The following is a 21,511-nucleotide window of genomic DNA, read 5'->3' as shown; positions in this document are numbered from 1 at the left end:
CTGTGTGTGTATGTGTGTGTGTGTATGAGAGAAAGGGAGAGAGAGAGAGACGTTCTGAGGAATTTAAATATCTGCACTGCCCAATACAGACATAAAGGATATTTAAATTAAAGGATACTTTTTACCATCAGCAACTCAGTGGGTCACACATTTTCATTTCAGTTCGATTAATTTAGAAACCACAAAGAGAACTCATTTTCTATGCAATTATGTGTTATACAAAGCAATAAATCTATTTTTGAAATGCTTACCCCAAACTTAATGGAAGTAGCAACACATCTGCAGGCTTACAGGTCCATTTATTGTGACGGATGACTGTGGAGATGAGATCACTATACCATGCATGTACACAGCTGATAATGGTGCGTGTTACAAAAATTGGCTGGGAACACATCTGGCAGTATTTCTGTACATCAGCTCCTGTTTCCCTTCTACTGCATGCCTGATGATTTCCTGTGATGCATACTGTACAATCACTAATGTGGCGTTTATTAAGTAAGCAAACAAAACGACTTGGTAAAAGGAAATGCAAATAGATTCTGCTTAAGGGTACAAAGCTATATTTAAAAAATGGCTAAATAAACTCTGATAGAGTGCATTTTACTCTGAAAGAGTGGACTGATCACTCTTGGACACATATGAATAGTTTTAGTTAAATGAAAACTGAGAATTTGTCTGTGTTGAAGAAGTCAGCATCAAAAATATCATGAAGATATGCCATTTTGGTTTCATGTCATCGACACATGATACATAAACTATAGAACCCTTTGTGTCGCAAATTCCTCTTGGTTTGAATATAGCTGACTGTAAAACAAATGCCCACATTTGTGATGGAGGGCCAGAAAATTATTGCCCAGGTGCATTATGGGTAGTGAATGCTCACATACACTAATACACTCACACAAGACACTACCTACTCATTACATACTCAGTGCTCTCTAGCAAATCAAATCATTCATTACCCACCTATCCTGAGACATACCGTACACTGTCAGACAGTGTCATTCTGTGCAGGAACTTGCAATATAATTAAAAATTATATTCAAAGAAGCATTCTGACTGTTGATAGCAGTCTTTATCCAAAACCTCAAATATTACCATACCGACCCAGGGTACAGTCCAGGTCTCAGAAAAATAGTCACGTAAGATTATTATTTATGACTAAGGAAACATACCCGACTGAGCAGTCGCTGAACAGTACTGCGTTGAGATTTATATTCCATAACTTGTTCTTCCTGCTTTGACAAATGTTAAACATTTTACAACGCGTTTTACTATGGTAAGATGGAACCCACTCAGTTTTATATTTTTTTGTTTGTTTTTTTGTTTTGTTTTTGTTTGTTTTTTTGCAATATGGCTTATGCTCCATTCGTCCATATTCGGCCAAAGCAATCCATTTTTAAGTGAGAATGCAGCATCATTCAGACAAGTGTATATGAACAACAACCACCTGACAACGAGCCCTGAGATGTCACTTGCGAACATGAACCGAACAGCTTTGGAATATATTGATACAGCAATTTTTCTCAAAGACAATGCACAGTACAAGTATCGTAATTATTGTTGCTGTTGTTGTTTTCAGTTGAAGTTCTGAGTTTTCTATTTTCTTTACACAATCTAGACTACATGTTTGCAGCAATTTTTTAAAAGTCATTTTCCGTTTTCTTAAAAACATTAGGTTTCTGTGTTATTAAGTCAGAAGTTTTCTGCATTTTTTTTCTCATTTCACAATGACTCCATGTTACAGACATCATGTTAAAGGATCAACATTGACTTGATAGTAAGAAAGAAAATCCTTTCTGAAGGTTGAGTAAATGTGCAATCTTCAGCTTCATTCTGCCAATATACATGGCTGTTCTACAGTCCTACACATTCTCAACCTCTTAAAAATCATCTCTCATTACAGTAGTATCGTAGTCATCTGACATTTTGGCAGAGTATAGTGTAACTTCCAATTTGGGTAATGCAACCTTTTTCAGAAGGTTTTTGGCAGACGGAATTTCATTTAGAAGGGCACAGTGAGTAGTTAATGAGCAGACTGCAGACCATAATCTGTCCCACATTTAAGCATACAAAACAGAAAGGCACATTTTGAGACTTTAAAAAAAAACCTTTCAACAGGTCATATGCCCAGCCTAAGGGCTCATCTGGGTCTGCTCTTGTTGTTCTTCAAGTGCTTTTTCATCCTCGTCCTCTTTGGTTTCAAATGGAATGAACCCGTTCATTAGCCTGGAGCTCTCGGGACACTGGGCTAAATTTGTCAAACTGGTGTTGCACTCTTTCTCTTCCCCTTCCTCCTCCTCTTCCTCCTCTCCTTCCTCCTCCTTCTTCTCCTCCTCCATGGTGTTGCAGCTGCAGGTGTCGTACATCTTGCGGATGTCCTCCGGGATGTTCTTCTTCAGCTCCTTGGTCCTGCTGCGCTTGGCCAGCTTGGTGAGCGAGCCGAAGCGGTTGAAGATGTTGTCCTCGGAGGAGGAGGAGGCCTGCTCCCGCTTCTCGCGCTGCTCCACCTTCAGCCGCAGGTTGTTCAGCTTGGAGTCGATGCTCTCCTGCGAGGTGGTCTTGAAGCGGCCGGTGTCCAGGCTGGAGAAGACAGCCCTCTTCTCCGGGGAGAGCATGTCCAGGGAGTGTGCCCGCTGGTCCAAGCCCAGCTGCCGCCGCTCCATGCTCCTGATTGTGGCCGCGCGCTGCAGCTTGTCGTGGATCTCCACGCTGAGCCTCCTCCGGGTCTCCCGGAACTCCGCCCGAACGTTGGCCTTCCACTCAGCGGCGTGGGCCTTGATCTCCCCGACCTGAACAACAGGACACGTCACAAGAGACAAAGGTGTATTAGCACTTTTGATATGACATACGCAACACAGAACTGTTTGAGTGCATGCTTGTATAAAGTATGCATAACAGAAGCGGTAAAGGCTATTTTACACAATAGGATAGACTGGCAGACTCTACAGCCAACTCTTATAGAGTTGAAGGACCATACTGTGTTACCATAGGAAAGAAATCTTAAGAACTACACAGACTACCTTTAAAGTACGTTTTTTTGGGAATGTTTTTTTCAAAATCCCAAGTCAGTGTTGTAGCACTCCATTGTTTTCAATTACCAGTAGTGATTGTTCAGTTACGAACATACATACGTAAATATTTTTTTACATATCTCACACCTTAAAGGGTTAAACGTTTCCTGGGCTGTTTTAGGTGTGAGAATTCAGAAAGAGGACATTAACTGTAGTTTTGAAGCCGTTACTACAAATGAGCTTTAAATAGTGCTTCCTACCTCCTCTTTTGTTTTCTTGGAAAGAACTCTCAGCCAGTCTCCGATCATGCTGAGCACAGCGGCGAAATAAGCGAGGCCCACCAAAATCCAAAACCAGACCAGCGGCTTGTACCATTCCCCATATTCTTTTTTCTGATCTCCACCTGAAAGCAAAAACATACAGTATCTGGCACTGCCTGAATTTCCCATTAGCTTGAAACTTTTAAAATATTCATTGCAAGCTGCATCTTTACATTGACCATAGTACTTCTGTGCATTCGATGTTGAAGGCAGTGCTTGAAACGCTTCCATCAGAAACAATGGGGATGTTTGAGAGGCATTAAAAAAGAATCATGACCAAGATGGAGGCACTGGCAACAAGCTAAAACCCAAATCAATGCAGGTTCCTGCGACAAATGCAGTAAAGAGCTTATTTAATTTCACATTTGCAGCACTTAACTTCAGAAGCAACACTACTCCAGCTGTTATTCACTCAATATAAATTACATTTTATTCTTGATACATTTCTTCCCTCTATTCACACTAATAAGTGTAGACAGATTGTGGATATGTAGGAGGCCCTGCTAGTCGGTGATCAGACGTCAAGTTGGAAAGGAAGCTTAGCTTGATGTGGTTTCAGGCAAGAGCAAGTGAACAAAAAGGGGCTGTCCTTCCAAACCTCTATCCCAGTCCCCCGGCAGTGCACTGTAGTGTAACATCATAGCATATATACACATATAAATCTAAAATCCTCACCTGCAACATAGTCTCCAATGCCAATAGTCGTGAGGGTAATGACCACAAAGTAGATAGCTTCGAGGGCTGTCCAGCCCTCAATGCCCTTGAAGATGAAGGCGGGGATGGTGACAAAGACTATGCACCCAGCCAAGATGAAGAGAATGGTGGAAATCACCCGGATCTTTGTCTGGCTGACTTGCCTATGTTTCTGCTGGAAAAGCGGAGGACAAATCGAGACACATTCAGTTAAATTAGTTTCAGTGGTCTGTATGTTAAGCTTGCCAAGTTTCGTCGTGGCCAAGCAAAGCTGAACAAGGGACCAGCATGGCAGAGACTCAACATCCATTCATCATCTGTTCATCAGTGCGCTGTGATAAATGATCAATATCAATCTAAAATAATTGAGGGGACCTGAACATAATTTGCATGCCTTGTTATATAAACTGTCATCTCAAGGTACTGTATGTTTAAGAGCTGAATGCTTAGAAGCCATTATGGATGCTCATGTAACCATGTATCAGTTTCCCTACAGCCTGGCATTGCAATGACTTGTTCAAGGACTCTCAGGCAGTGCGTGTCCTATTCCCTATAAAAAAATATACAGGGCTACATCAGAATCTATGCAAGCCTGAGAGTAAGGCTGTACACTCTCCATTCACTAATAAATACAGCAAATACCTAAATGACACTTTACGCCCAATGAGAAAAACATGCTTTAAGACTGATGGCTGATGCATTATTATTTCACAGAAAATCCCATTAAAATAAATAAAATACAGAATGAAATTCACATTGCATGCTTGAGATGCTTTGGTTTCATATGTCAAATCAGATTCAAACCTGATAACATTACTTGAATCGATGCTATTCTGTGCAAAGAACGGTTATTAAGTCACTCAGGCTATTCCACAGCCACTGTAGCCTCAAAGGCTGTCCATTCAGTTAATTTAATCACAAATCAAAGCCTAAAATGGGTGTCTGCTATTACGTAACATAATATGAGCCAGTGCATTCTAAATATGCTACAATATAGCATAGAGATGAGTGATACATATTTAAATATGCGAAGGTTTTTAATACTCCATGTACTGTTCCTCATTTTCTGCTGGGTTCCTTCCAGAATGACTGGCAACGAAATAATTCTGAAACCTCAGCTTGAATCCCACTGTGTGCCCAGGCTTCTGGGACCCAGAAGAACCCAGGATGTGCTTTGGAATGGTTCTGACTCACCCGAAACATCTTCTCCACCTTTGCAATGCTCTTTACGAAAATGGTTCCAAGCTGATCACCGACGCCAGCCAAGAGAAAGCCGAAGAGAGGAATGCCGAATATGGCATACAGGATGCAGAAGATCTTTCCTCCCTCAGTGCTGGGGGCAATGTTTCCATAGCCTGTAGGAGGAGTCAAGATGTCACGGTGAGATGCAGTCTTTTGATCTTCCAGCACCTGAAAGATCTACATCTGTCTACTGATCCAGACATCTTTTCTAAGTCATTTTAAGGGATGAATTTAAGCCTTGCTTTAAGCAGATAAATGGGATAGAAACAAGAGGGAAGACGGACCATTACTGCTTAAAGGGATAATAATAAAGGCCCCATATACAGGGTAGTACTGATTTTGCTGGATGAATCAGGATACGGGCTTCTTATTCCTAGAACCGATACTTGCATGCATCTTTCCTCACCTCATTTCCATATCATAGTTCTCTTCCTCCTTCCTCCTGTATCTGGTTGATCTCCAGCCAATGGAATGACCCTTTACTCTATTATTTAGGTTATTTTAAGCAAAGCCTGAGGCTCTGCTGAACCTGTTTTGGTTTGTAAATTATTAATCATGTTCATACATTTTCTGAAGTGTGCTAAACTGCATGAAGTACTGAAAACTACCTGCTTGTTAGTATTAAAACAGACTAAATATATATTTTAGGGATTGTTTCTGGACAGAGATCTTTAAAAGTGGCCATAGCAAATCTCTATGAAAATACAAACTAAAGTGTAAAATAACTACACTAATGCCCACATTAGTGAGTCATCTCAAGCTCATGGCGGAAAAGATTTCCTGCAAAAACTCTCTTATTTAGCAATACAAAAGTCATTTCAAGTTTTATCAGCAACTGGTTGCAACCACAACTTCTAGGTACTCACTAATGTCTGGGCATATTGCTTTCGCTCTGTATTTTAAATGAGGATTCCGTTCAGCTGAAGCTTTTTCTTCAGCTGGTCTTTGGAAGAACCCTCTCTTTCAAGCCATAGTAGAGAGATTCTTTTTGGAGCCTGACAAGCACAAGATTCTCTGAAATGAGCAACTGGATGAACAGATTCCATTAAAAGTCTATAAAGGTCATGAATCCATCATGCATCCAGGTTAAGGGTAAGGTCAGATATTGCTTCCCTCTTTGAAATCTCTTTATCTGCCATCTCACTGGCAGCTTAATTAAGCAACAGTATTCACTGGCAGAGTTTCAATCTGCAGAGTGTATTGCTTCACTCCATTTCACGTAACAGATGACAAGGGCATATGAATCAATCTTCCAGGGGCCCAGAAGAAGAAGAGGTTCTGGGAAGAGGCGTGTGGAGATTACCTATTGTGGTGATCACAGTGCCGGCAAAGAAAAAGGCACTTCCAAGGTCCCAGTAACTGGAGTTGTATGATGTCTGGTCGATGGGGCTTACCCCCGCACTGGCAGCATTCACAGCATGCTGGGAAAAATATGAGTCACACAGTTAATTTAGTCACATGCTCTGAAAGAGACATGCAGTGAATCCTCAATATTACAGCTTTTTATATAGATTTTTTACACTTTGCTAACCCACTGTTATGCAAAAATTAACAGAGCTTGAGGTGTCAACTTCCAAAGTTTATCTGAGGATTTTTAAATACAATATGAACCTGTTTTGAAAACTACACCACAAGGATTTAATCACAACTAAGGTATAATTTAAGAACTAACCTCTGAATCTTACATAAAGTGCATATTCAGACAGGTCAAAACTTTGCATGTGGCTATATTAACATACATGACAAAATAAATTGTGTCAAATAGCCACAAAGCTTTGCCAGTTAGTGCTCACTGAAAATGAGCTACTAACTTTAGCCTGATTCCGCCGCCCTGGAGGACAGGGCAGCTACGTGCATAATGCCCAAAAAGGACAGTGCTCAGCTGGGTCATCTGCGTGAGTGACACGCAATGGCTCCTCAGAGTGATGAGTCATCGCTATTGAAACACTGGGCGTCCACCACATCTGAGCCCCTATCCTGACGGGATATCCTGAGAGCAGATGGACGCTACGTGTGGGGAGCAGCGGGGTGGACTGCCAGCCAGTTCAGGTGTGAGAGTTATGTATCGATGGCCCAGCCTCCGGAGAGCTGAAGGTCAAACGTGCGTTCTGCAGGTTCTCAAGTTAGGACTGCTGCAGGAAACTTAGCTGTGGTCTGTACGAAAGCTTTTCTTTTCCAGCACTATAAGCAAACGCCCTTTCATAACATTTTGGCTGGTGTAGCTGCACATTCGTTCTTAAATGTCTCAGGCATTCAAAAACACATGAAAGTTCAATATCAATAATGATAAACATAAATCATTCTGCAGAATGCCATCCTTTAATTCACACAGCATTTGTATTATTTTTTATCTTATGAAATGCTTCACCTAATACTAAAATGAACACTCATTTCCAAGTATACCCATTCCCACATCTTGAGATGTGAATTCTTGTAGGGTTCCCAAGACAATTTTGGCGAAGTTTGGCGATGAAAGCCAATTCCACATTTTCTCTGCTGTGTTTTCAGCACTGAATTGATGTCCACCAAAGTCATTCCATGCCAACATCTCACCTCAACGTGTCATGTCTTGTCAGGTGCATCAAGTCAGACTTATGAAATATACATTCACCCTTCCACGGAGTAAGAAACCAACCAACCAACATATGCCCTTTCATTTACAAATAAATGAGAATAAGCCTTTTTCATTGCAAACAATATTTTCCATGGATTTGGCAGACTGTGAAATTGATAAGAAGATAAAAAGAAAATTTCCACTATCTTTGAGTTTAAGACTTAGAAAAGATTGACTGAATCAAGGTCTTAGTGTCAGAGGAGTAAAATAAAATTTCCCACATACAACTGTGACTGTAAAGAGGGTCATTTCTGTTCATGTTGCACTGATCTCACCCCCTGGAACGAGAATGAGTCATTATACTAATGGACCGATTCCTTGCAGTTGTGCCAGAGATCTTTGGCAGAAGAGAAGAGCAGAATATTCTTAACAGACACAATAACATTTACAAATAACAGGTGTTCCAAAAGTCAGCCATTACATTTCTCTGGTAGGGGCTAAACCACACGAATGCACACAATATTCACAAATACCAATTCAAAATATGGTACTGCACCCTGCAAATGATTTATCATTTTGGTACTGCATCTGTACAGCATATCTTTGGCAAAGGAGAAGCCATGCAGACTTCAGGAACACAAGATCAAGACAGCAAAAGCTACCAGGAAACTTGTACCCACCTGCTTTAGCATCGAATGAAAGAGCGACCCTAAAGCAACCTTATTAAAGACTGACTCTCCATAAGACCTGCACCTGCGGCTAGTGTCTCTGCATGCTGGTCCTGCACATGATACATGACTCAGATGATAACAGCCACATTGCACCTCACACCTTTGGCCACAGAGCTAAAACTAAGTAATAAATCTAACTGACGCCTACTTAGCTAAAGAAGCAAACCAGCACATGGAATCTCCCACTGGCCATATTTCTTAGATGAGGTCTTCTACAGACAGCTTAGAGCTATGCACTCTGGAGTTTTACAGACTGAAGCTTTGTAATTCAGATGATCTGTTCAACCACTTTCAGGTGCTGCAAGAATAGGGAAATTGCTTTATAATGTTTGATCCACTTCACATTTGTTTGGGTTTCTTTATTGCGCTGAGATCAAGGTGAAGCAATATTTTTTTTTTTTAATCTGAGTGCCTTAAAGGATGATTGGTGCCTGGAAAGGATGGCTCCTGAAAAAAGGCTTGAAAAACACAATTCTAAACCATTTGATCAAACCGCAGATTGCAAGCACCAATTTTTCTTCCTATAGCCTGCCCTGCTTTGTGCCATAATGAAGTTAGTGAAGCATTTACTCCAACTCATAGAAATGCATTGTGGGTAAAGTATGAGGTGCAATTCATCAGTTCCTGAATCCTTGACCAAATGCAATTAGCATGCTAATGAGCTCTTACTATTTAATTCGTGTCTTTATTCCTGTTTATACAAAATGCATATTAGTTAATTCTCTCAAAGGTTAAGACCCACCTTTAAATGTCCTTTGGAATTGTCATTTACTCATAATTGTATGCTTGTAAGTATAAAACTTTTGCTTATGACCTGTGAAAGGTTAACAATATAAACAAAATGGTGTATTTTACACAAATTGAGGAAACACCCATTTTTATTTGATCTGTTAAAATAAAGCATTGCATATATGATTGTAATTGAAAATAAAACAACATCTTGAGCAAAAGTGGATCAAAGGATGACAAAAATAATGGCGGGCTAGAGGTTGTCTGCAAGATCCTTATTTCAGGAGTAGTTAATCTCTCCCTGTGTGCTTGCTTAAAAACGCCAACTGAAGTCTGCTAAACTGCCATCTCATTTCAAAGAAAATTATGAAAAGCAGCCTCACATAAAGTAGGCACCAAAAAGAACAATCATCGACGTGAAGAAATGTGAGTGACTTTCAAAGTGCACATCCATCCTCCATAACAGCGAGTCACCCCACTGCTGCCAAGCCAGTGTAATGAGGATGAACACCCTGGTGAGATGGCAAGGAGCAGGAAGTGTGCCTAAATCACTCACTCCCAAACACTGGCATAGGCATCCCAGGAGCCTGCCCAATGTTTACAAGCACCCGGAGTCTGTGTGTGACAAGCTCATCATGCGCAGCAAGACTGTGAGATGGCACAGAATCATTATGACACAGCACTTTATGAAACTACCAAAAATAAAATTTCAGTTTTCTTCTATGTGATAGAATGTTTGTTTCTAGCGCATTCTCTAGAAACCACAGACGCTGGTGGTGGATTACGGATTCTCTTTCTCTTTTCATTATGTTATTTTTGCACTGCCCCTGGTATTGATGCAACATGATCAATGCCACTGTGACACTGAAATGAACTGAAGTTGATTTGTGAGTGGTTATACGAATAGTGGTTATATGAATTTGTTATTATCCTCAGCCATGTCAACAACTGTAATACAAGTTTTTGCCATGGTTGTTGACATGGTAGTCATGGTAGTCCCTCAAGCCATGCCCCCCCCAGAGTCACACACAATAAAATGTCCATTGTTAAATCAATTCTAACACAGTGCATATGGTCTGGCACTGGCCCAGAGTGGGACCATCACATATACTCCGTTCATTTTACTGTAAAGGGCCACAGGAAGTACATAATAAAGGTCAATTCCAAAGGGGAAAAATTTCAGTGACTAAATAATGACCCACGGTCTGAAAACAATCCTAAACATTTTATTTCAGCATGTATCACAGGACATATACAAGCAAAATGCAGCTTTCCGCATTTATTTCTGATGAATGTAAAGTTCCCTATAATGATAAAAATGACATGAGCATCCATCCGAGATGGGAAAATTCCCAGTGCTAATAGGAAAGCTGTGTGGGAAATGAAGACATGCTGTGAAATTTCACTGCTTTGATAGAGTGCTGAATGAACGTGGCTCCCTGGGAACTGGTTAAAAACAGTACACGTCAAATACCAATGAGCTGCATCTCATTTTAGGCCTCTCTTATGTGCACTGGGGAAAGGTCTAGTGCCTTAATGTTGAATGAAATATTAAAACAGATGACACACAATGATTGAAAATTAATGGTGGCTCCTTGTTTCCACGGCTACAGTTAATTAAGAGTGTCAACATCAGCTAATATTATTATTGAATATTAAATCATCAGTATTGAAATTTTTATTTTGTTGATCTCTCAGAATAAACATTCTGGAATGTTGAAACTTTATTTTAATATTAAAATCCAGATCTCCCAAAGCTAAAGTGGAATGAGTGAATTCATTGTTCTGCCATTCTTTCAATGCAACCATATAACTGAGATGCACGCATTTAACACATTAGTTCAAATCATCTGTTTTTACAGCTCACATTTCTAGTTATGTTCATCTGGTGATACAAATATTTTAAAAATATCCTAATTGAATTAATTTTGAGTAAAATTCATTTTAGACTTCTTTTTCTTGTTTTAATCAAAAGAGACACTACAAAACACTACAGGATCACAGCCAAAAGAAAGACAGCTTCATATTTTCCAAATCACTTGATTGCAGTGTCCATTCTAATAAAGTCCAGCTGCTTCCTGGATGTGAGATCCCTGCGCACTCATATTTATGGTTTCTTGGCATCAGCATCTTTATACCATCTTTTTTTTTCTTTTTTTATTTCAGGACATAACTTCATGTCAGTCATGTTTTTTTTTATTTTTATTTAACCTTTATTTACCCAGGGTAGGTTCGCTGAGCATGGATGCTCTTTTGCAGGAACGCCCTGCAAAAAATGTCAGTCATGTCACTACGGCCTGCTGTATTGTGACAGCGGTGAAAACATTTGAGTAGTGGCCTGTCATTATACTTAACCATGCAGTGTAAGTCAGGTCAAAAACCACTGTTTAAGAAAGATTGTCATCACAAGAAGATATCTTTGATATTTGATATATAGATCTGTTCCTTTGTCACTGTTAATTTGCCAGTACTGGTCTGAGGTCTGTCTATTTGTCTCTGTTAATACTACAGTACTGGTCACAGGTCTGTTTTTCTGTAAATACTGTACCGCTAGGTGGTGTCAGATCTATCAATTTCTGTCAGTAAATATCTCAGTATCGGTCTCAGGTTTGTCAATTTCCATCAACAAACAATACAATGGTGGCCTCAAGTCAGTTAATTTATCAGTGTAAATACTGATATAGGGGTCTCTGATCCAGATTGTGTGATTCTGCAGCTCACAACAATGGCACATCCATTTTCCTATCCTTCTCATGTTACACCATGCAGAGAAGGCTAGCACCACACTGGAAAGCACTGAGCTACCCACACCATGTGCCACATTATAAGGATCTGCATCACTCTTGAAAGTAATAAAATAAAGCTGTTTTAGTAATCCTATTTCTACCTCTGAGTCTGCATATGGAGGCAGTGTCTGATCTTTCATGCAGATTAAAATGTCTTCACAAAAATGTCCCTATTTAAAAACGCATTGTGAGTGTGAAATGACTGTAAATCATACATACCACAATATCAGCATTTTAAATCAGATTCCCTGACAAAGCACATTCTCCATCTTTGCTATTTTTCCCACTGAGGTTTCCAAAGCAAAGTGCTATATTTTAATGACACCATCTGTATTTCATTTTTTCAGCCACCAAGGAAACAACCTTGCCTTTTTGTTTACTTACCAAACCGCTCATTTTAATATGTGGTCTCCGGGCATCTGAACTGAATTCTGCATGGCTGGCCGCTATTGTTAAATAAAATTGTCCTGTTTTACTACATTAAAGACCCAAGGGACCTCCCTGTTCGGCTCACTATCTGCACGGTTTCACGATTCCAGATCAATTTCTGGCGGGCATGAAATCTCAGGTGTTGCTCAGTTTCTTTATGAGGAGCCAAGAAAGGTGCACCTATTAAAAAAGCACAAGGCTTGCAGAAAAGAGAACGCAGAGCAGCAGAGGTAAAATAAAACCCGGTTATGAGCTTTCTATCACCAGAGAACAGGCTGCTTTAATTAGCTAGCCGACACTTGCAACCAGCGATTCTTAGTTATGCTGTCTGTGCCATAAGGGCATTACTGACCTCTCTCAAAACGCTCAGGGCTATGGGACCTATGAGGTTAGCAGTGATGTGGGATCATTGGGGGGTAGGGGATAGTGGGGTGGTATAAAGTTCACAAAATTTAACCATGCCAAATTCCCCATAGTGTGCCAACAATAAAAGTAATGATAAAGGTAATTTCTCCAGTGTTGGCATTATAGCAGTCGGCTATATGGGCAACACTGTTTAGCAATTAGTCGCTACTTATATTGCAAACTGTACATGATGTAATAGACATCTTCCACAGTCAATCATACACTTATATCCAAAGTGTCGCTGTCCATTGAGATGAGAATGCCTGCCAATTTCAGGGCAAGCATTAAGGATATGTCATGCGGACATTAAACCCTTAATATACTGTGGAAATTTTGGCTATCAACATTCGTAAGTCTTACTGCAATAAATGCCAAGAACTACCACAATAATATCATAAACTCTCCATCATTCCCACATACATCTTAGGGTGCCTGAAAAGTGTGTTATACTCCACAGGTACCACTGATAAGCCAGCCTCCAGCTCACTCTGTATTCTTCTGAAATACAGTCCCTGCTGTCTGGCATTTTTCTTCAGTGCTTCACTTCACAATTTACTGCTTCTTATCCTTCTTCTGTAATACTCAGACCATTTCTAAAGGCTCCAGACAGTGCAAGCCTTCCATGCGCAAGACGACCTCTTCTATGCTCATAGTTGCTGACAAGACAAAATCAAATTACATGCCAGCTCCACCATATCATATAATATCACAAATAACGTGGGATTTATTGTCATATGTGAGGCACATTCCTGCAGGATACATCTTGCCGTTGGAAAAGCCTTTTAATGTGTTAGAGGCCAGTCTGTCTGCACATGGCATTTACTTATCAATTAGTACATTCTGTTGACCTGGGGACAGCTGGTGGGATGGCTTTGATAGACAGGTCATTTGCAGGGAGTCTTAAACCAATGCCCCATGACTCCTGGATACAACTGATAACTCCTTACAGCTAATTAGCCTTTCAGGCACCCAAGGGTGACAATCTTTCTATATTTATCGTCCTTATGTTTACGGTTTTACAGATATGCTTATTTAAGTATAAAGGCATACTATGCAGGATTTTTAGCCTTGCTTTGTTCCTGTGTTTAAAATCAAAGATGTCTCCTCCTCTGTTCTCAACTCTACCCAATCACCTCTATTTTTACATTTTATATACGTGTTTATATCGTTTTTTTAATATCTCAGTTTTGAGACAACTGTCATCATTGAGGAAAAGCAATTCCAAGTTTAACTTTTTTTTGTATGAGCCCAGTCAGCTTCTCATTTTCACTTCACTGTACTTGTTCTACTTCACCACCACCACAGAACAAATGCCCTACTGAAATTTATTCCACCCCACAGACTCCCTAGCCACACCCTAGTCCCTCGGCTTCCAATGTACTGAAACTGGTTTCCACCAAAAACCCTAATCCCTCTTGCCTGACAGAACCCTGGTCTCTGGCTCGTCTGTAGCCGATTTTAACTTACCTTTATGAGCTCATCCAGCTCAGCAGGGGTGACGCATGTGTGTGCGTGCAGGAAGACAGCCTTCTCTTGTGTAATGTTGTCCTTCCGTTTGCTCTCAAACGGCTGCTCCAGGGCCCGGAACACCAGGCCCCCGATGACCAGGTAGACCACCACCACCACGAAGACGGCCAGCACCGTTTTCCACTTCATGACGGTGTGGAGCGTGGAACTGGTGCTGTCCATGCTGGCCACCACCGTGGAGCGGGAAGACACGGAGAGCCTGGGGAGCGGGCAGTGGCCATTGGGCCTGGGTTCACAGCCCATGGGGTTCTGCATGGCGGCCACACTGGCCTGCACCAAGCTGGACTGGGCCACCCCAGGCTGAACCTTCTTTGGCGGAACCATGTTAATTTGAACCGCCACTGTAAAGAGGGAGGGAGACAACAGCAAGAACTTACTAATGGGCTGGACTGTACTGGTGGACGTGGCCTGTATTCACTCAACGTTTGTCCTTAATTTTGACTTTGAAGTAAATTCAAGCATAACATTTCTTTTTTTTTTATAAATACAAACTCAGTTTGGCTAAATAGTTTTAGTGATTTCTGAACTCACCAAACTGTAATTGTGAATAAAAACGGTAATGGTGGCTTTTAATTGTAAAAAGCCAGTGTTCAAAATGGTACCTTTCTGGATTAAACCTTCACAAGAGGAAACAGAAACAATGTGGAAATGATTTACGTAATGAGCTGTGCAAGGCAACGCTGAACTGAAGCACCACCAGAGACAGGAGAGGAAAGTTAATGCACTGAAGCTTAGAGGCTCAAGCCATAGAAATATCAGCATTGACAGGATGAAGTGAAGATGAAGCGATAATGCATGTCTGTCAAATTAATATGAGACAGTAGATCCTTTCTGGATCAGGCTAAAACACTAACAGTGCATTCTTGTAATGGCACACCATTTGTGCAAAACTGTAAGCAGAAGCCAAAGGACAAAAAAGAGATGGACCCCTGTAGGCAATGTAATGATGTGAACAATTACAGCTGTGTGCGGTAGCCTTGAAGCAGTGCCGCTATACATTTCCAACATGAATGTACAGCATTTTAGCATTTGGAGCTCCTGATTTGTCAGTTGAGAGACCCATCTTATATATCAGGTTTTCATTTCAGATCTAATACTATTGCGACTGAACCACGTGCACACTTCCAATTGTACTCAACCACATGTGAGTAACCACTTGACACATGGTACCACAGGAGAGCTGGCAGCAACAGTGGGCGAGGCATGTCACTTATGATAACTGGTAGCCTGTGAGCACACAGTAAACTATCCCATTAGGGACCATATGTACTCTGTAAGGGTTGAATAACACTGAACATTTTATAGCGCACCTGGCGCATAACTGGGAGGAGCCTATGCAACAGTAGCCCTTGTCAAGATAAAAGAATCCCTACTTCTGGCAAGATTGATCCCATTGTGTACGACCACTGTGCTGTGTTGCATCACTTCTAACGCTTCACTGACTGAGAAACTCAGGTACATGTGGTATAACCCACACATACTCTCCATATGTCTCTTCTGAATACCCATACATAGAACATAGAGTACAGGCTATGATTATGTCATTTTTGCTTTATGTTTCCCAGTTCATAAAATATACATGCGTCTTTTAAACTATTCCTTAAAAATGCAAGGAAGCCTACAAACTGAAATGACGCAATCATCACCTTTAATAATAATAATTATCAGACGTTATTGATAATATTACCCCTTTAAGTTATCTTGTTTAAATAAATAAACAAAATCACAATAATGAAAAGTGTTTGCTGCAAGTCTGTAAGGGGTTTGCAGATGGACTGTGCCTGCAATGATGCATCCCATATGGTAAGGGTCACACAGAGAAGACAAATAATCCCTGACACAATAATGCTGTTTAACTTCACTCCACTCCTCTGCAAAACAAAAATGCAACGCCAAAGGGAACTTGATAACAGCATTCGCCAGGTTCATATGAAACCCAAAAAGTGATCATTTGTCGCCTCTGTTTTAGTTAGACGCCTGGGTGAGTATTTTTAGTTGATTGCCTGTCTTCATCGCCTGCTGCTGAGCACAGCAAGCCGATAGCTCCTGCCTTCTGGAACGCTCCCCTCATCAACTCTGACGCGTCTCATTCTGAATCACGTCCACCTTCACGTCCGTGACTCAAGGACAGCCGGGAATCCCTGCAGTCACCCACACGCTTACCGGAGCTACAGATCCGTATACAAGTAAACTGTATAAGGCATATCTGCATAGGCATTGTGATTCAATTATTTATCTAATATAGTGCCCTTCAGAGCAATTGTAAATGCTTGAAAGAATATCCTGTAAGAAACACAAACAATACATTACAATGTATGTACAGGTTTGCTCATAAACCAAACCATTTCATGAAAGGATTTGTACTGAAGGATTATTAATTAAAAGATCAATTCACAACTGTCACACTGTTAAGAATGTGCCTGGAAAATAATCCTTATCAGGTTGTCTGTTGTGCTGGATAAAATAATTCTACTAATTAAAAGCAGGATTATCTAACTCAACATTCTAATATCCAGAATGCAATTCATTATTTAAAAATATGCAATGGTTTTGAATGATGACTGTGGTTTGTATTCAGTGTACCTATAAGACAAAAATTACTTATGTTTTACCAAATAAATAAATAAATAAATCATATTGATTTTTCACTTTAACAAAATTTGGTTTTGGTAGTGGGCACTGTTTTAATTTAAACTCATTTATCAAATTCCTAAATTGTCCTTACTGTCTGGTTAACAATAAGATAGATGCAGACCTAGGCTACTTACTCTTACAATTTACCCAAAGGCAACTATACAGTTAGGCAAGAAAGAACCTTTACCAATGACAGTAAAGGCCTATTCCACCAGGCATTTGATTTGCTCTGATGATCTAATGATATATTCAGTTTTGCTTTGACCACAAAAAAAGACATGCTAATTGATGCATACATACATTAAATAAGCTATCGCCCCTGAAACCATATCAACATGTAAGATACATCAGAGACACTTGGCTAAATCACCAAGTATTGCTAATATACTTTGTATTCTAGCTTTCATGTGATGGTGTGTTTGGAAGAGCTGCATGGCATGCACTACACATTGACTTCATCAGAGTAGCACATCACCCCATAATTCATTATTCATCATTCCTTACAGCAGCGCAGAGACCTCCTCATGTGCCCAGCCAATGGGTATGTATACATGTATTGTGTATGTGTATAATAATAATAATAATAATAATAATAATAATAATAATAATAATAATAATAAATGCCAGCGCACTATTATTTCGTTTTCCGGTATGACCTCAGCCTACATTTGACCATGCCCACGACAGTATTAAGTAATTCCCCATGGTCTGATGGGCTGCCTGCAGGCATCTCCCAATCTGTCCCCTCCTTAATATTTCACATTTAGACTATAGCCTACAATACATCTGAGCAAGGCACCCACTGCCAAACTCGAATGTGCAAAAGGAAATATTCAGCAATGAGCTGAGAATAATCGAAAGTAATAAAGCTCCGAAAGGAACGGTAACTGATGAATCATGAGATACAGGACACATAGGCTACTTAAATTACTGTAGAAGTGCGCGCAGACTTTCATTCATTGATAGTCAGAATCAAAATAATATTTTGAGAAATTTTGTTTAGTATAAAATGTTTTTGATCGTCGTTTTCTAGCTGCCTATTACTGAAGTTTACATGAAGTAATATAAATAATAGAAAACACAGTAGCTATCATTAGTTTATATAAACATTATGTAAAGAAGGAAACAAACTTTTCATGAGGTCAAAATAATACTCTACTAACCTTGCTCTTGTTCCCAGTTCACTTGCTTTCGTGGGTTCTCTATTGGAAATTTCATCTCTTTTGTTCTCTTTCAATTAAAAGACAAAGAATAAAGAATATCTGTCCAACGTTGCATCAAAAACAGGTTAATATTTCTGTTCAGCCAGCGCCCTTGCTTTGAATCCACTCGTTTTCAACAGATACTGTACTACATAGCTGGAGAAACAATCGCAGAAACGCATCATCTTTATCTTCTTTTCTCTAGCAGTCATAGGGCTTGTGGTGCACGCGGGGGCAAATTGATCGTTTTGAGCTTTTCCCCTGCCGTGGTACCTTATAAGAACACCCAATTGGCTTCTCGCTGCAGCACATTTCACACGTCAGTTCGCCAGTAAACAAGGAAAGCGGACTCGATAATAAAAGAAAACAGAGATGATTAACTTCACGCCAGCTTCATCTATTGCTCAAAGGCAGCACTACGGTGAATCCATCTCAAAACAGCTGTTGGGAAGACTTCAATCGAGTCGTAGCACGACTGACTTGTCACTAAAGCTATAGTAGTCTCCACTCTGCTCAAGCCCTCTTGTCAAACCAAAAGCAAAATTTTGTAACAGATCTGTTATAAAATAAATGAGAGCCTCCGTCATAAGACCCATTAAATTATGGGCTACAATGTGCTCCCTAGTTTTCCATTATCTTCGTTTTCATATTACGACTTACTGGCTTTGATGTCGTCGTGTAGCCAACAAATCAGGCAGGAAACGCCTCCTCTACCGTCGTTGTTAGGTGGAGTTAGGCGCTGGAGACACGACCAAGAAGTGAGGCGAAGGCACGGGCACATGGTAACAGAGAGGGTCCCCGTGGCAATTAAAGTAATTTACCGTACCCGTTCTTTCTCTTGGAAACACACGCCATTACAGAATTTTAGCATGTAGGAGAAAGCATGAATAATTAATGAAGTAAAGGACCAGATTTCTGTCACACCAGGCATCTCTCACACGTTGCCAATATTCTATTGGCTGTGAGCACTAACCAAGAGGGTGTACACGTTTATTTAGGGTTTAAGGAAATAGTGATTAAATAAAACAATACTGTAAAAATGACATCATTTAACCGTACATAGGTTTATGCTGTCAATTGATAATTGAAACGGAAGCTATTTTTACCACAATATAGTGTGGACATCATGGTGAGTGCATAAAACCATATACTGATATTGTGTGTGTAGTTGCTGCATGAATGTAGTATTGTCATTTGTTGTTGCGCATCCTTTACCTACTCATGTTGCTCTTTATGTGTTCATACCCCTCCCTTCCCCTCCTCCCACATACACCTACTGCCTCCTGCATGTTCCCATCCCACCCACTCCCTCCAGACCCTGTCTATACTTCTTTTCCTGGACATGCATGTTTGGATTCTGGGAAACTAGTTTTGTGGCCCAAAACAAAAATAGTATACTATTTAGAACCTTCCACTTGTGAAAACTCTGACCTGTCACAAATTTCCACTTCAGTGTCAATGTATGGACACATGGACCAGCCAGAGAATGTGATGTTGAAGATGTATGACCCCACTAACCTGATGAGATGCAAATATACAGTCAACAGATCTTAGGTAAACTAAAATAAACAGCTTAAAATGGCAGTTGACTCATTTAACAGATCATTTACATTTCATGTCAGAACCAAAAATCACATATTACTGTAGTATTACATTTTATTTAAATGTATTATATTTTATACAATTTTCATTTAAAAATCAAATGTTATCAAATGTATCAGGTTCACTGTTTATATTTTTATTTATTACAGAATTTAAATATTTGCCTTAACAGGGAAACAGCTTGTATAATTACACAAAGTAAATGATTGGAACTTTTGGAAATATTATGAAAAGGGGTGGAGTGACACCTAAACACAATTGCAATCTTACACAACACAAATGTGTTGTGTTTTTACTTTTTTTGTTGGTCTCTTTTCCCACTAAAAACAAGTTCTGTGCTATGTACATGATCCCATTTGTTCTCATTGTGGTTTAGGGCTTAAGTTTGAAATGTGAAGATTAATATGTTTATGTTGTGTATGTGTTATGAAGATTGTGTTTCCCCTTTTCCTTAAACCATTGAGACATCAGTGTATATTTCAAGGTGTTTTTGCAAATTTAAGATAAAAATGTGATATTTGTTCCAAATGATTGATATAGCCACAAAGATACAGGGTATTCCCATTGTTTTTATATTTATTTTTTTGTCAATGACCAAGCCTTATTTCTTAGTATTTTCTTTTGAACACCTCCACTGTCTTTTCTGATGCTAGAAGGTGATCGGGAAAACTCCAACTGGGCTCACCAGGTGCCATGCCCAGCTAAATCACCAGTAAGTGACTAATTCTCAAGCCCTGAACTTGCCAGTGTGGACTACAGCCAAGAGTCCTGCAGGGTGAAGTGTAATTCGCCACACAGCAGTAGGGTAACCCCCACCCAAGGCCACATCTGGACGATCAGGCACGTGCAGTCTGTCTCTCTGCCTGTCTGTGTCTGTCTGTTTGTGCAGATTATAGAATCTGTACTCGGCTGCTTACGTTTCAAAAGATGCATGTGCTTGACTGTGTCCTCTTAAATTAATGGAGGAATGGAAAAAGTTTTTTTTTTTTTTTAATTGGGTGAAAAGGTAAAACCTAGGGATAGAAAGATGGTTAAAATGAATATATTAATTGATAACTGAAATTAGGATTTGAGTACACATAAATGGAAAAAATGATATTTCATGAAAATAATCAGGTTTCCTCTCTGAAAGTAAAGGACTTCTTCTCTGTGAAGAGAGCACTATACACACAGGCTGCATTAAATTATAACAAATTATGGTGGGTGGTGTTGGGGGGGTTGCACATTGGAACAGGCTGAGCGAACAGGAGCTAAGGGGACTGGGTTTCGAGACTGGCACATGCATGCATCTTTGGGAGTAATCTGAGCCCCACTCTCCACACAGCTATAAAATAAATCACAAATCACTTAGCTATATTTGGGTTTTTCTAGGTCAAAAGGTCCCCAAAACAAAACAGTAAGTACACCCATGAAGCAATATTTCTTTAACAGAATTGTTTTTCTCGCAAAAAGTGTGCTAATTATATTCTTTTTTCATTACAGCATGGGTTTCTTGCATATTTTTAAATTTAGTGATTGTTCTGCCATAAGGTACTTACTGTAACACTATGATCTCATCATTGGCTTCAAACCAATGATTGACTATTGTTGACTTGCACATACTTCACTTCGGTAGTCTTGACTTATGTATTGTGAGTGCTGAT

General features: G+C 39.9%; 1 protein-coding gene across 2 annotated transcripts; it reads right to left on the bottom strand.

Annotated features, from left to right (window-relative positions):
• Positions 1-282: 282 nt before the first annotated feature.
• Positions 283-19,190, bottom strand: kcnk10b (potassium channel, subfamily K, member 10b). Of its 2 annotated transcripts, XM_064321862.1 has the most exons (8): positions 18,927-19,187; positions 18,228-18,294; positions 14,371-14,771; positions 6,573-6,690; positions 5,222-5,382; positions 4,010-4,202; positions 3,275-3,417; positions 283-2,792 (listed from the first exon to the last, which is right to left on the bottom strand). In XM_064321862.1, exons 2-8 carry the CDS (start codon positions 18,280-18,282, stop codon positions 2,136-2,138), a joined length of 1,728 nt encoding a protein of 575 aa, XP_064177932.1. In that variant the 5' UTR covers positions 18,283-18,294; positions 18,927-19,187; the 3' UTR covers positions 283-2,135. The 2 variants fall into 2 exon arrangements, with proteins under 2 accessions (XP_064177932.1, XP_064177941.1); XM_064321871.1 differs by having other exon boundaries at positions 4,010-4,199; positions 18,228-19,190.
• Positions 19,191-21,511: the final 2,321 nt, after the last annotated feature.

This window comes from Anguilla rostrata, chromosome 1 (assembly GCF_018555375.3).
Source record: "Anguilla rostrata isolate EN2019 chromosome 1, ASM1855537v3, whole genome shotgun sequence".
NCBI classification, from domain to species: domain Eukaryota; kingdom Metazoa; phylum Chordata; class Actinopteri; order Anguilliformes; family Anguillidae; genus Anguilla; species Anguilla rostrata.
The sequence above is the reverse complement of the archived record's forward strand: the minus strand, read 5'-3'. Positions and strand labels throughout refer to the sequence as shown.

Coding starts and splice junctions, on each gene's coding strand:
- kcnk10b (XM_064321862.1), bottom strand. CDS start 18,282: ATGAAATTTCCAATAGAGAACCCACGAAAGCAAGTGAACTGGGAACAA. Junction 14,772..18,227: donor GAACTGGGAACAAGAGCAAG/GTTAGTAGAGTA, acceptor CCCTCTTTACAG/TGGCGGTTCAAATTAACATG. Junction 6,691..14,370: donor AGCTGGATGAGCTCATAAAG/GTAAGTTAAAAT, acceptor TATTTTTCCCAG/CATGCTGTGAATGCTGCCAG.